This window comes from Bipolaris victoriae (genome assembly GCF_000527765.1).
Source record: "Bipolaris victoriae FI3 unplaced genomic scaffold scaffold_109, whole genome shotgun sequence".
Classification (NCBI taxonomy): domain Eukaryota; kingdom Fungi; phylum Ascomycota; class Dothideomycetes; order Pleosporales; family Pleosporaceae; genus Bipolaris; species Bipolaris victoriae.
In genome coordinates this window covers 86673-101668 of record NW_014575283.1, presented here as the reverse complement: position 1 = coordinate 101668, position 14996 = coordinate 86673, and the positions used below count along the sequence as shown (strand labels likewise).

Sequence of the window (14996 nt, the reverse complement as noted above, 5' to 3'; positions counted from 1 at the left end):
AGAATACTTAGGGCAATTACCCAAGTTTAGCGTTAATTTTCCCGTTTTCTTGTCCGAGGCGTTCCATTGTTTTTTGCAACTCGGGGTTTGAGGCTGTGCAGCATCGCGTGTTTTCTGCACACCTTTCCCCCCCTGGATGCCCCAATCAGCTGCAACCATTTCCGGGTAGGAAGAGGGTTAGGGGACCTTGTTGCACATCTTCCTTGAAGGATTCCTTCCCACAGGCTAGTTATTTTACCAGTGGGTAGTGTGATGAATGCAAGTGATGAATGTAAAGTGATGCAATGTTCGGTGTGTGGGTGTGTTTATTTTTGGTAAACAAACGGAAGGAAGCTAAGATTTGCTGCGGGCCGCCTAAACGAGACATGGATAACATGCAAGGAAGAAGGAGAAGAAAACAATGCCGTGGATAGGCGGAAACAAATACCGTTACAATGTTGCATTACAGGATTCAAGAAAAAATGCCAGTGAAGAGTCACACTTCCTTTGCCAACCTCCCTCTGCGACTACCTGCCCAATTACATAGCTAACCTATTTGCACAAATCTAATCTACGTTCAAATGAAAGATGCCAAGCCTGTTTCCCCTGTCCGTTCCCTGACCGGTTTTGCACAGCCTCACGAAGGGTAATAGGAATATTGCGAGTTTCTAGGATCCTGATACATTGGCGATGTTGTCTCGATATAATCCTGCTGACCAGACGTTCGACGTGGCGGCCCATGTGGCATTGTGCCATACGGAGCGTGGGCCGTGGGGGCTGTGTAGACTGGACTTCGCGATATGATTGGTTGCTGGGCAAGTTGATAGCTGCTATAGCCCTGAATCGAAGGGTTTGTGGATGCGCCGCCGGTGTGAAGCGATGGTGATGAAGGGTGCATGTACGAGGTCGTTTGATCCCATGGTGAAGGCATGTTTGGGTTTATTGGTGGTGGCTGGGTGTATCCGTATTGAGGCAGGGTTGCTGACGACTGGTGGATATGTTGGTCGGCTACAGCGGTAGGCATGGTGTATGCTTGTGAAGAGGACCATGTTGAGTATGCGTCGTTGTCGATACTTGACCACGAAAGGCGATGTCCTCTCGGTGACGGAGTGTGTAGAAGGGAATCGTACATTGCTGAGTTTGGAGATAGATAACCATCGTCTTCTGGGTAGTTGGGGAACGGAGCGGGTGTACCACAATCGGATGGAGAGCTTGGAGCGTTTGCGAGAGTGATGCCTTGGTTCTGATACCGCCGTACCAAGACTGTGTACCTGTAAATTGTTAGCCAATGTTCCATGGTATTTCTGCAAGAGCATACCGATTCTTGATATCGTTCTTCGATCTTTCTGGGAAATGCTCCCGTTGAATATCCTTCCAATGGCGCCCAAGTTGCTGAACCGCATCAATCAACTCATTGTCCTAAGATACAGAGTCAGCACACGAGAGCTACTCAATCTCTCCAAGATTATTCCAAACTGACATCAGTCTCTTGCCATTCGCTCCGGTCTAGATTTGGATCGAGTGACTGCTGCCACCGCTTTGCACATTCTATTGATGGTCAACAAGACAAGCTGTCAGCAAGATATGGAAATACTTACGATCTGCGCTCCTTGTTCCCACACAGTTTGCTATTACTGTCCATCTAGTGGTACTCTGTCAGCAGCTTCATAGGTGATATTGTCATTGTGGCCTACCTTTGGCCGTGTTCTTCAACTCCTCTTGCTAGTAAATCATCCTCGCTCTTTGACCATTGTCCCTTCTTGAGCCCGCCTGCCACAGAGTTGTGCCACCGTTTTCGACAGTCTTTGTTTGTTCGACCAGGGAGACTATCAGCAATTCTGCACCTGTGTGACCAGTCAGATTAGGGGCTTCTATCGTACGATGTTGGAGCATACCAATCTTTGACTTCTCCTTCTCTTACTAAAAAGATGTCAGCCATTGTTAAACACCATGATCACAATCTGAACTTTGGAAACAGAGAAAATGTAGTGGTTATTGAGAATTGTAGGAAACCAAGACCCACATTGAGCTTCAACTCCTTCTCTTAGCTTCTGATCTTCTGATAAAGACCATTTTCTGGGAGGGTGACTATGGGACCCCATTGGCGGTTCAATATATTATATTCAAAGACGTTTCTTTGGGATGGCCAAGACTGTGAGAGGGTGCAAAGAGGATATGATCTGGTAACACAGCTGGGATAAGAGGTTGGCAGAAAGCGTAGTAGTGTCAAAAGGGCTTGGAAGAGTAATGAAGATGACTAGGCGTATCTGAACCTAGATGGTACAAGATCTACCTTGGTTTTAAGGCGCAAGCGAATACTACCACGCCCATAGTCTTGGCGGGCCATGCACTTGGCTATGGCAGAAAATAGACGGCAGAAGGTTGCAAAGAAGCGTTATGCCAAGACGTGGTATCCTAGGTCACTCCTCCATGTGGCTAGCGAGTGCGTCGACTAGGGGATGGGCCATGTTGAAACTGTTCGGTGATTTACTGCAGACGCACTTGAAGGAGGCTTTGCCATAATGACGCGTGCGCACAGTGCTAATGCATCGACCGACGGGCCACGATGGTGTGTACAGCCCCAAGGATCCAGAAAAGGGTTGGTGGCCTGTAAGGCGAGGCTGCATGGGCCATTCACCGCTAACGAACCGAGGAACACCACAACCAGGTGCCGGTCAGAGGAGCTTGTTGCTCCACAAGCCGTGCCTAAGTGGCTGGGGGCCGCACTGACAACCATGGACCTGACGCACTTGTGGACAATTACCCAAGTCGTTCGCTTGGCAGGAATAAATCCTCCCTGCGAAGGTGTACATATATCATTAGCCTGTAAGCAATTCCGGAGGATTAAGAGATATTCTGCTAGGGATGGGTGTTAATTGTGTTATGAAGAGCTCGTTCAAGGCTTCCAGTGACGTACGTACATGTTAGTTGAAGTCACTGAGTTGTTTGGCCATGAGTCAGCGCCGTGATGTACACACGAATCGAGTTGCGTGTGCAGTAAATGCTCCACAAATGTGACAACATCAGTCAATGATTTTTGATCTGATGGTCGACTTGCGATTTCGAAGAGTAGTCCACAACGCGCCCATGGGTTTTGTCGTCCTCACACACGCTACGGAAGCCAGCCCGAACAAAATGTCGATATCACACAAACCCACTTTGGGTATGATACTGAAGACCGAATCAGGGATGTTATGAGACTTAATCTGAGTTGCAGTGAAACTGTAAAAGATGATCTTTGATTCTGAATTTTATCCTCATTCCATGCCGTACCATCAGATAGTTGGTGAAGTTTGATTGCTACGCGTCAACGTACGTAATTGAGTTGATTCGAAAGCACAAAACGCAAGAAACTAGTGCCCGTGTATCCTAGATAGCAGGACTGAAGATAGAGTTTGGTGCCTGTACACCTGGTGCGGGGAAAGGACCTTGTTCGGCAGGTGCCGCCACGGGAGAGTTTACACTGCGGTATTACTCCGGATTTGCACGCCGAATGTAGCAGATATATGACTGCAGACGATGAGCACATGCTATCCAATCATCTTTTGTAAGAACACGCCCTTTTGTACTCGTCCTCGAGACGAGTCTCCACGCTTGGACCTAGCGTCCCTTGTCAGGGCCGAAGGATAGGTTGTATATGCAGCATGACACAGCAGTATTTAGTGTGTATACTCGCTCAACCACTCGAAGACTTGGGCAAGATGCTTCAGGTTTTGCCCATGAGCCGTTGTGCTTTTGCAAGCAGGACAGTACTTTCGCGACCCAACTTTCGCTGGCCATTTGGACCTCCCCTTGCTTTTGCCATTGTTTTTCTAAAGCGTTCTCGCTCAGCAGCCTTCTTAGCACGCTCCCTGTCGGCCTCTTCCTTGGCCTTCCGGCGCGCTTCAGCCTCGTCCTTCTTCTTTTGCGCTAGTTCGCTTTCCTTCTGGAAAGGTTGGGGGCGCGGTCGCCGTTGACGCCTCTCGAAGTTCTGTTGGTACTCTGGTTCAGGCGACTTTTCCTCTAGCAGGACAGCACGGTCGGGGTGTGGCTCCAGAGTGGGCTCAGCAGTGGGTTCGGAGGAAACCTTTTCGCCTTGCTCGGTGCTGGCTTCGCGGTCATAGACTGACTTGGGTGGGTTGACGGCTTCCTTCTCCTCGCGTGCCTTGAGTTTGGCGTATTGCTTCTTGATCTTGGCCTTGTCTATGAGGCTCTTCTTGATCTTCTCAACTGAAGTCACAATTAGCAGCTGCAGAAGGTAGTATGGTTGAAGGCGCAAAAGAGGCGCAGAGCACGCTGCGAAAGCATGTCTGGTATTCTGATGCGCCGACTATGTCTAGTGCGCTGCAGGGATGTAAATGAGAAGCGCTTACTTTTTCTTCTGTGTGTGCCATCGGGCAGATTTGCAGGCCCAATGGCGAAACCCTTCTTCTTCTTGGTGTCCTTGCTCTTTGAAGACGGCTTTGCGCCGCCCTCATGCGGTCGTGTTGCGCCCATGGCCAAAGGTGTTTGTGGTGTCGCAAAAGTTTGGATGGGTAAAGGCTAAGATGGGAAAGGCAAAATGGCGCGGAGGTCCGTCGGGCTTGGCAAAGCGGAGCCCAGTGCGGCCGCGAACACGGCGGCGGCGGGGGAGACGAGGGTGTGAGTGCTATGTGGTAGCATGCATGTGATGTGAATGCATGTGTACTTGCATACATACATCGCAGAGTCAAAGTCCCTCGTGTCCCAAGCCTATCCATCGCCGTGCTTCTTCCACACAGACTCAGCCATTCTGCTCCTGCTGTGGGCACGTGCAGCCACCAATGCTCTCAAAACTTGTTCTTTTGTTCGTCGTGTGACCGCGCCCGATGTAGCGCCTCAGCAGTCGCCGCCGCACCAGCGACGTACATAGTTTATCTATCAGCGCCAATGACATATATACGCACCACCTCGGGACAATTCTCGCACCTCGTCATCCGTCCATCCCTTGCGCCACTCACTCACTCATTCTCTCTCGCTCTGCACCCCCCACCTCCCGGGCTCCACGGCGTTTCGTCTTAGACCGGGCTCCATGCCTGCGCAATGAGACGGCCACTGGAGCCAGCGCACCCGGGTTAAACTGGAAACTCTTACTCATACCATTCGCCGGGCCAGCAGGTGCTCCAACCGCGACAACAAGGCCATCTCCGCCATCGCGACATTTCAACCCTCATCCTCGTGCTCTCACAACCGTCTCGCGCCTACACACATTCGTTTGTATGCTCTGATCTGCTCAGCACCCGTGCCTATGCCGTCCATTGCCACAATCTGCTTCAACCATGCCCATATTTCATGAGCCCAGTGATAGCCTGCGGGCGCCATCAAACTTGCCTGAGCCGGTGACATCCACCCTCCGAAGAGTAGGAACCGCAGAATCGGATGCCGAGGGGGCGTGGAAGACCAGTATGCATGCACAAGTACCGACCACACTTGAATCATCGCTCGACGCGGACCCCGCGTCGCCCAGCCAAACGCGCAAGTCGTCCATATTCGGCCGGAAAGAATGGGTAGAGAGAATCAAAAAGACAAACAGCCCGTCCTGGCTGCAGTGGCAGGGTGTGAGTATTGAGTCGCCTGGAGGGCATTGTCGCTACAAGGTTCGTCATTGCCATACCAAGCACATCGCTGACCCTTTTCCCTCAGAGTGACATCACAACCGACCCCGATGCTCCCATCCGACCCAATTCCCGTGACCGCTCAAGGACCCCTCTCGCCCCTGCTACCGACTTGCAATCTTCACAACCCTCCACTCCCGAATACTTGCGGGACCCCGCAGCCGCAGGTCTAGAGATCCAGCGTCCCCGGTCCGCATTGCACTCCGGTGACTTTAGAGAGAAGCCAGCAGGGTGCGCTTCGAGCAATGACGTCTCAGCTTCAGCTTTCCTCGCAACATCTCCAGTCGTTCCATGGGATCGTTCCTTTCCTTCGGCGGCGTACAATGTGAACCGGCATGACGTCTCATACGTTGACCCGCGCAACCGCGACAATCGCACAGCCCCGCGCTCACGAACGACATCACGGTCATCGCTTAGTTCGATAACGCTTTTGCCTCCCACAAGCCCGCTCGTACATGAGGCAAATAATACAGATTTGGATTTCTCTTCTAGGCCGAGCTCACGTCAGACATCTCCAAGCCCTAGTAGGAACAATCGCCGACACACATATTCTCCTGCGTCTTACCACGGCTATCAGTCTACCCACATGGCGCGCTCTACAACTGGAACACCCGCTGCTCGTCATCTACGCTATAGCAGCTCGATACCATACCAAGCGCATCAACCTCGGCGGTCATCGACAATCAATCACTCAGAACCCCAATCCTTTTCTCAGCCACAATTCCTCAACCCGCGACGGCCTTCATTCTCATCCGAGGCATCTCCACTCCAGCACGCACCCATGGTGGGCTCATACGAAGAGTCTATATTGCGGGGACGCATGTCTACCACCCCATCACGGCCCCTTGACTTTGTGGCGAAAATTGGCGTTCTCGGACGAGGGCAATGCAAATCAAGCCTCAAGTGCCCACCTCACGTCACAATTCCGTTTCCTGCAGTCTTCTACAGCTACAATACAGGAAACGGTAGGATCTCAGATAATGAGCCAAGTCCCTATGTTGGCCTCATAGATTTGGAAAATTCACTACCCGCTCCTGACGAAAGCAACGAACTTGGCAAACGCAAGCGACGACACGCCGCACCTGCTCCAGATCAAGATGACCTAGATTTTCGGATACAACTTGGTGACGAAGAAAATGCACAGGCTATAAAAGGAGATCTTCGTCGGAGAGAAAAGAAAAAGCGACGATCCACGTCACCAAAAGCACCTCCTGGGGGCTGTTATCGAATTCCTCCGCAGGGTCAACTTCAGATTGTTTTGAAGAACCCAAACAAGACGGCAGTGAAGCTGTTCTTAGTCCCATACGACGTGTCAGACATGGAACCAGGCCAGAAAACATTTGTCAGACAGCGCAGTTATTCTGCCGGTCCCATAATAGACATGCCCGCTTCTTCACGGAAAAACCTCGGTACTGATCGTCCAGAAGCTGCCCTCAGCGGTTCGGATGACCCCAACGATCGCCCGATTCTCCGTTACTTGATTCACTTGCATATATGTTGTCCGTCAAAAGGTCGTTATTACCTATATAAAAGTATACGAGTCGTCTTTGCCAACAGAGTCCCTGACGGTAAGGAGAAACTAAGAAATGAGATCCAACAGCCAGAGCCAAGGTACAGTACCTATAAACCAACACGCGACTTGTTGGTATCACAAAAAACTACGTCCACTGGACCCCAGTTCACCAACGAAGGAGATTTGCGTCGTCGCAGTGCTGGATGGCCACGCTATCATTCACAGCAAACGTACGATCAGCTTGACGGCTTGAGCCACCATGCGCCAATGCCTCCTATAGCTGTCAAATTCACAGGTGGTACTACAAACTCATCTGCATCGAGCAGTTTCAGCTCGCACATACCAGATATGCAGCCTATACCTTTCAATATTGGTCGATTGGCTGCAATTGAATCACGACCCGTCTCGCGAGACCACATGGATGTAGATCCGAAGAGCCCCTTCAGAACTCCAGTCACGTCTCCGCGCCCTGGTGGCAAGAGCTTAACGTCGCACGGTGACGGTGCCTTTGAAAAACTGAACAAAGGCGATGTTGGGTACGGCGGAAACGCGTTCTCTCCTATCAGCAGTCCGAACAGCCCCCCCAGTGCGGGTTTGCTGTCGCAAAAGTTGCGTGGTTTGGACGTTGAGCACAATGAGTAAGCCTGATTGCGGTCTTGATGCATTCATGGGAAACATTCAATCTTTGGTTTTTTGGTTTTAAATTTTCATAATACGGTCCCTCGAAGGCGTCTAATACCCCATTACTCTTCTCGTTTCACTTACGCCGGCATTGCTGAATGGCGCTACCACATGGCAGGAGTATAGGACTGTTTGATGGACTCGAGATTCTTGCTAGCTAGTACTTGTAAACATAGTTGGTACGAATATCTACTCACCTCTTCAACTACGCATTGCCCAGCCTTTTGACGGAAAGCTTCCTTGCGCCAGTGCCACTGTCTGCCCTCGAAATGGTTTGCATACGCCCAAGGATGTTAGCCCTGTCGTAGGGCTTAGCGCATATATGCATATTGCCCCAGCGTTCGCGAAGAGTGACGTCGGGATTTAATTTCGTTACATCCGAGGACTAGCACGCTCTGCTCCGGGTTGCATCATCAATTGTCTCTGCTCACAAAACATATTGCACACCAAATCTTCTAGACTAGGAGCCACGATCCCCTACATAATTCTTTAATTAATTCGCTGCATTGTAAAGCAGCAATGGCTTCCAAACGCGCGGTTCAACTCGGCGTCCGCGCACATGCCTCGGTCATAGGTCGACAAACTTCGCGATTGCGCTTCAATGCTATACAAGCTTTCAGCCTTGCGTTGCGCCAGCAAAGCACAAGCACTTCTAAGAGCAGGTTGTCAGTTTGGGAGAATACCCCCAGTGTGCAATTGGCGCCTGTACAGAAGAGATGGCATTCGCAACAGCCACCCAACCTAAACAAAGTCTACCAGTTTGAGGATGTACGTAGCTTCTTCATGGTTTTTTTCTTGTTTCTTGAGTATTTATTTGATTTTCAAAGGTCCTTCACATTCTCGAACACCCCTCTGACTCTCGACTGCTCATCGACGTGCGCGAACCCCATGAATTCGAGGCCAATACTATCCCTACCTCCATCAACATCCCCGTTACATCGCAGCCAGATGCGCTACTCCTAAGCGAGGAAGACTTCGAGGATCGCTTTGGGTTCCAGAAGCCACCTAAGGGCAAAGAGGTTGTGTTTTTCTGTAAGGCGGGGGTTAGGAGTTCGGCAGCGGCCGGTATTGCGAGACAGGCTGGGTGAGTTGATCCTCTTGTGAAGTGACAAACTCCTATGGATGGAGAATGATATATCAGGTTGAAGACTGTTAGAACTAACAAAAGACAGATATCAAAACGTTGGTGAATACCGTGGCTCATGGCTTGACTGGCAGAGACGCGGTGGACCAGGTACAAAAACCCCGCCGAAGCCGGATGGTATTGGAGAGCCCAAAGAGCCTACGACGGAAACTAAGCCCACGGAAAGGACGGGTAGCAGTGGAGAAGAGGATATTGGCACCCAAGGACAGCCAGTACCACCACCAGGGGGCATTGTTACTGGTCAACAGTAAAACAAGCTGTACACAAGCTAAACGGGAGCAGCAAGATATGGTATAACGCAAGGTCCCTCGAGAGGTGTATATAGTGCGGCTTGTAGATAGCTCAGTAGTACGTAAAGGACATTATATTCATCAACTGCGCGTATGAGACATGACCTGTGGCCCAAATCTAAACATAAATGAGGCATGGTTAATTCGACGCCATTCGAGTAACCCAAATACTCGAACCCTCGTCGCCGATGCCCTCATCCCTATTTACACTCCTCCTCATAACATTTCTTATACTCCGCCCACAACTCCTTAACCCCCTTCCCACAACACTCGCTCCACAACCTCTCTTCATCATACTTCTCCGCCCTCAACCCCTCATTAATCCTCCTCACAACATCCTTCCCATGCGCCTCCTCTAGCCACGCCAGAAAATACCCCGTACGTTCATACCCAGCATCCCACTCACAATCCACATGCCTCTTCCAATGCGGCGGCGCATAACCCGCCTTCAACCGCACCCAATCCGCAATCCCCTCCACGAGACCCCCCGGCGCCGCCCCCCGCCCATCCCACTGCCAACAATGCACCATCTCGTGCACCAGGACCCCCACCATCTCTTCTTTCACGCGCCCCGCGTCGATGCCCGCAATGTACGACGTGTTGAAGTGTATTTCCTTGTGGTCGGAATCTAGGTCTAGTCCGGTGGTGTAGGCTACGCCGTCCATGTCGCGTAGCACGAGGGTTACGGAGCGCGTGGGTGGGATGCTGGTGGCGGGCAGGGAGGTGTAGAGGTGGGTTAGCACGGTGGTGACGGCGGTGGAGAGGGCGTCGGAGGCGTGGAGGAGGCGCAGGAAGGTGTGGGTGCCGGGGCTGGAGAGGTCGCGGAGTTCGAGGCGGAGGAGGGGGGTGCGTGGGGGTGTTACTTTGGGGTGGGAGGTGAGAGTGGCGTGGGAAGAGGATGCGTCGTTGGAGGAGGAGTCTGAAGGGGGGAGAGCGGAAGAGTGCGGGGCGGGTGGGTCGGAAGGGGTGGTGGTTGTGGTGGGTGCGGACATGACTTGGTAGTGTTTGGTAGGCTGTGGAGACATGGGTGGTGTTGAAGTGGACGCGACTTTTTTTCGTGTTTCCCGTGGAGTAGATAGTCGGTGAGCGGGTGGTAAATGGTTCGTAAGGTGTATGAGCACACGTGTTTGCTCCTTACATGTTTGAGCACGAACAAGCGGGTTGGGACCATGTGCCGGTACGTGCCGCGGGAGGATGCTCTCCAGCTTAGATAATATAAACAAGCTTTCATGACCACTTCACAACCTTTGTGATGAATCTTGTATTGACTGTATCCTTCTGTGTGTAATTCTATATCTTCAGATCTTGATTAACGGTGTATGGGGTTTCCGATGTTGGCAAGACGTCGGTACTCTCGTTCTATGATCAGGTATACCCTCCAGATTCTAACTCAAGTTCTTCTTTCCTACAAGCTCTTGAATACCTCGGGGAAAATCTTGCGCAATTCCTGTAAACTGCGGATCTGGTACTTGCTGGCGGGTACTTCGGGCGCTGGATCCTTTTCGTCCAGCAAGTGTGCTGTTTTCCATCCTCGTTCTTGAGCCGCTTTGCAGTTGATGTACGAGTCGTCTTGACATGACGTTAATGACATTCGAAGAAAGCTCGTTTCTCAAATCCAACTCACCAACAAAGTAGCATTTTTCATTCGACTTGATACCCGCCTCAGCCATAGCCTTTTCGAACATCTCGGCATGTGGTTTGCAGTAGAACTTTTCCGAGCCGTAATCGCAGTAGGTAATTCCTTCGAATAGATCGTCGATTTGTAGCAACTTGACAACGCGCTTGCCGTGGTTGATGTAAGCGTTAGTAAATAGCCACAAGCGGACTTTGCTGGTATCAATGTCTTCGATCAGCTTGCGTAGTTCCGGGTTAGGCTTGATGACGTCTTCTAAAGGTAACGCATCATCGACTTTGCTGTTGTACTCTAGTGCGTCAACCTTGTGGTGGCGCACGAGTCCTTCAATTGCAAGACCGTACTCTCGGTAGTATCGGAAGTGCAGTTCATTGGCGTCTTGTTGTGATAGACTCAGGTGGTCTTGGAAGAATTTATCTGTAAAAGTTAAGCTGGTGTTTGAGGAAAAGCACAAAACTCCCCAATACGAGCAGAAGGTTAAAGCATCTGACTGCATTATGGAAGTTCAGTTGATATAGAGGGATAATTACCTATCAGTTCGCTCATCATACGGTGGATTTCAAGACCTGATTATGTTAGTGTTGAGTATAATAATTTGGGTACTACAAAATACGCACTCTTTGGATAAAGCTACATAACAGTCAGTAGGTGTTGATCAAATCCCAAGGGCTTACTTACACAATTGTCAATATCGAAAAAGAAGACGGGCTTCTCATTCTCGTCTACAACAGCGGTACCGTTCGCTGGTGAGTCATGTGCGGGTTGCGACCGATACTTCATGGTCTCCGGCGGTGCGGCGGTGTTGAAGTGCATTGTGTCGAGTTAGGGGTTGATGGTCGAGAAGGTGGGTTCGTAATGTTCTGTGAAATGGCAATACTAGAATCAAGAATAGTAGTAAAGATAGTGGTCGGAGTGAGTGGCACTAGAGTATGGAAGATCAATACAAAGCAAGAAGCAAGACGGCGGTGCTGATATGTGATGTCGTCATACCTCTTTATACTAATGCAGAAAACGAGTACCGAAGAGCGTTTCGAAGAACTTCTGTCGGATCGGAACTCGGTCCTTCCCTTTACAGTCATCGAAGGCGCGATGAATACATGGCCGACTAGCACGCCCATTTAGGACTAGTTGGAATTGGCGCGTGCATCACTGAAAACCAAGACGCGCTGCAACTCCATCTCTCTGCATTCCCGCTGGCCGCTGTCGACCCCCTTCCCCTTTATCAATCCCCACACCCAGCTCAGTCGCGGGTGCTGCCTATATTTGTATAATCGCCAACGCTGCGCTTGCTTCTTGGTGCTGGTACTAATTTTTCGGCTTTCCTTTCTGTTGTAATCGCAGCGCAAATGGCTTCAATGTCGTCGACAGCCACAGCGCCGTCGTCGCATTTGAACGGGGCCAGCGCGGTATCTGCAGAGGTGCTTCGCGAGGCTGATTTCCTCCAGAAGATTCTGCAGATACGCGACGAGGTCTTCGCTAGCAAACATCCGCGTATACACCTCCCAGCCAAAGTAATTGAACAGGTTGCACCGCGTCTTCCCCAACCCGCCTTGGCCAGACCCACGACCAACGGCACGCCAAACGGACCCTCGTCACAGCTGCTTCCTCCGCGTCCAGCGTTGTCGGCGCGGCCCCCTACCTCTCCAATCCACACTACACAGCGACCATATTCGGCCAAGTCTTCGTCATCGGGCATCGATCCTGTCCTGCTCACAAAGTCTGAACATTTGGTCAAGGCAGAGCAGCAGCTCAAGCGACAACAAATAGAACGCGCTCTCAAGGATCAGTTTGACCGAAAGGGTCGCGGCAACGATGTTGACGAGCGAGAAGCTCTCATCGATGTGGAGCAGTGTTTGATCAAGGCCCACCAACTGGTTCCGCCTGTTTCTGGCTTACCATCTACGGCTAACAACAGTGATGGTGTCGAGTCGTTTGACGAGAATTCCTATTATTCTAGCAAGGCAGACAGTTGGTCGCCAGAGCCTGATCACGCTGACCATGCTCATGCTGCTGCAACTCCACTGACCCCGCAGGCGCAACAAACTGCCAAGCAAGTGAATCTCCATACTCGTCCCGCCCAGCCCCCAGTGATCGATCTGGACGAGGAGGCCTATGAGCCGGCTGATGACATAGAAATCTATGAGCCTGAGCCTGCACAAGTGCATGAGGACGGTGACGAAGAAGAGGACTATTCTCCGCCTCCAGCCGATGTTGGTCCTAGTGAACCACCGAGAAGTCGGGGCCGCAATCGCAATGGTGGAACAAACGGGTATGATATTGAATTCTTTCATCTACGTCATTTTCCTTCATTGTCGTTTGAACCGTTCTGGATCCCGGATAACATTCAACGCCAAATGATCGCATGAGACATCAATCCTCCGCTGCTGAGTACCATCCGACTTTGGAAGCCGTACCTTGGCCTGGAAAATACCTTGCACAGCGAATGGAGGCTCTACAGTATCTCTGTATCTGGCACATATATTTTGAGAGTGTTTAGGATTATGCTAATGCATGTATAGTTCACGCCGTCAGAGTCCAGCCGGTCCAGGGCAATCTGGTCAAAATCCTCGCAAGCGAAGACGAGAAGAAAGGAGACGACAGCAAGCCAGCAAGCAGGTTGCACAATCTCCCGAGCCTTATATCAAAGAAGAGCCGCAATCACCTCCTCCGTTCGGATCCTACTCTGATCCACAGCCCAGTAAGCGTCGTGCGTTACAGCCACAGCCCGATGATTTGGAGGTTGTGTCGGCGCAAGCAAGTCCTCGAGCGCAACCTATCTACTATCGCGAGCAGGATCCATTTGTACGTCCTTACCGTGAGCTTGACGAGCCATCCTCGTCTCCTACTGTCATACGCACACCACAACGCAAAGCACTGCGCGACGATCAAGATCTTAGACGGGTTGCTAGTCTACAGTATGCGCGACGACCATACTCTCCTAGCGGCGAAGGGCAGATGTACGTTGCGTCAGAGCCACGTCAGATGCGGGCAGCATCTCATGCCTTCATCGAGCGCGCAGAAGCGCCACCTGTGTACCGAGAAGCGTCTACACGCCCGCCAGCAGCACCTCGATACGTCCACGGTCGGTCGCGATCCCCTGTGCACGAATACATCTCACATGGGCAATCACCAATGCTCATGGCCCCGCCACCCCGCCGAATTGTTGTAGACCAGTACGGCAACCGATACTACGCTGCGCCAGTGGATGCTCGAGAGTCAATGGCACCGCCAAGTAGGCGCATTGAGGTGGACCCTTTTTACGAGCGTGCTGTTACGCAAGAGCCTAGTATGCGCGCCCCTGCTCGGACAGAGTTGTATGAAAGCGAGACTATACAGAGAATGCCGCCGCCACCTCGACGGTACGTTGAAGCGTCAGAAGTAGAGATGATGGAGGGTCCATATCGTCACCGAGAGGCGTCTCGTCGTCCAATAGAAGTGGAACATCGACCTGGGCCACAGTACGAAGAGATGGGACCTCCACGAGAGTATCCTCCAGCGCGATCATACAGTATGCGTCCCGAGGGAGTGCGAAGAGAGATACCCGAGGGCTATGTGCGGCATGAAAGCATACAACCAGTGGCGGTGCGTGGGTCGCAACAACCGCGGTTCCGGGAAGTCAGTGTTGTGTACCAGGAGCCGTTTGAGGAGCACCAGTATATCAGCGCGCCGCAAAGTCGGCGGTACGTCGAGGAGGGGCCCATGGAGGTAGGACCGGAGGCATATGCTGGCGAGGGGCGTCACGTGTATGCGCGGTACTGAGATGTGTTGTTATAAGGTTTGGGCTTTTTGACTAGCTGTTGGGCAGATTGTGTAGCTTGTGTAGCTTGTGTAGCTTGTGTTGTAATGTGAATACGACGGGGCTATTGGATAAGGCGCAGCATGTGAAAGAAGAGAAGGTAGGTTTAGTTGATAGCAATGCATCATGGCTTACCAGGGCTGCTGTAGTCGCTTGTGTACTTGTGGATTGTGCCATGATAGAAAAAATGAAGGCTTCCAAAGTGAGGGAGAGTAAGAGAGAGGGAGCAAATGGAGGGTAGGCTTGGCAGTGGGCAGGCGGGTGTTTCAGGGCGATGTGGCGCAAGGGTGACGCAGGCCGGGTGTAGAGGCCGACTAGTAGAGGGGTGGTTATACCAGATGAGGCTGG

The 14996-nt window shown here is 51.5% G+C and overlaps 7 protein-coding genes across 7 annotated transcripts; 3 read left to right on the top strand and 4 right to left on the bottom strand.

The window, feature by feature from the left end:
* Positions 1-616: 616 nt before the first annotated feature.
* On the bottom strand, positions 617-2081 carry COCVIDRAFT_110292 (hypothetical protein; the record flags this gene model as incomplete). The annotated part of the gene is made up of 7 exons (XM_014696977.1): positions 617-1250; positions 1298-1398; positions 1460-1527; positions 1578-1621; positions 1674-1823; positions 1875-1899; positions 2003-2081. 7 exons carry the CDS (start codon positions 2079-2081, stop codon positions 617-619), a joined length of 1101 nt encoding a protein of 366 aa, XP_014552463.1.
* A 1604-nt stretch (positions 2082-3685) lies between these two features.
* On the bottom strand, positions 3686-4455 carry COCVIDRAFT_110312 (hypothetical protein; the record flags this gene model as incomplete). The annotated part of the gene is made up of 2 exons (XM_014696976.1): positions 3686-4188; positions 4332-4455. The coding sequence occupies 2 exons, from the start codon at positions 4453-4455 to the stop codon at positions 3686-3688; spliced, it is 627 nt and encodes a 208-aa protein (XP_014552462.1).
* An 800-nt stretch (positions 4456-5255) lies between these two features.
* On the top strand, positions 5256-7746 carry COCVIDRAFT_19501 (hypothetical protein; the record flags this gene model as incomplete). The annotated part of the gene is made up of 2 exons (XM_014696940.1): positions 5256-5573; positions 5620-7746. 2 exons carry the CDS (start codon positions 5256-5258, stop codon positions 7744-7746), a joined length of 2445 nt encoding a protein of 814 aa, XP_014552426.1.
* Positions 7747-8304: 558 nt separating this feature from the next.
* COCVIDRAFT_30193 (hypothetical protein) lies at positions 8305-9180 on the top strand (the record flags this gene model as incomplete). Its single annotated transcript, XM_014696975.1, has 3 exons — positions 8305-8553; positions 8613-8869; positions 8958-9180. 3 exons carry the CDS (start codon positions 8305-8307, stop codon positions 9178-9180), a joined length of 729 nt encoding a protein of 242 aa, XP_014552461.1.
* Positions 9181-9428: 248 nt separating this feature from the next.
* Positions 9429-10067, bottom strand: COCVIDRAFT_66014 (hypothetical protein; the record flags this gene model as incomplete). Its single annotated transcript, XM_014696974.1, has 1 exon — positions 9429-10067. A coding segment is annotated over one exon (639 nt), but the record flags the coding sequence as incomplete, so codon positions are not given.
* A 557-nt stretch (positions 10068-10624) lies between these two features.
* Positions 10625-11665, bottom strand: COCVIDRAFT_110336 (hypothetical protein; the record flags this gene model as incomplete). Its single annotated transcript, XM_014696973.1, has 5 exons — positions 10625-10788; positions 10844-11269; positions 11383-11418; positions 11470-11482; positions 11531-11665. 5 exons carry the CDS (start codon positions 11663-11665, stop codon positions 10625-10627), a joined length of 774 nt encoding a protein of 257 aa, XP_014552459.1.
* Positions 11666-12207: 542 nt separating this feature from the next.
* Positions 12208-14611, top strand: COCVIDRAFT_110305 (hypothetical protein; the record flags this gene model as incomplete). The annotated part of the gene is made up of 2 exons (XM_014696972.1): positions 12208-13121; positions 13372-14611. The coding sequence occupies 2 exons, from the start codon at positions 12208-12210 to the stop codon at positions 14609-14611; spliced, it is 2154 nt and encodes a 717-aa protein (XP_014552458.1).
* Between the last annotated feature and the right edge of the window lie 385 nt (positions 14612-14996).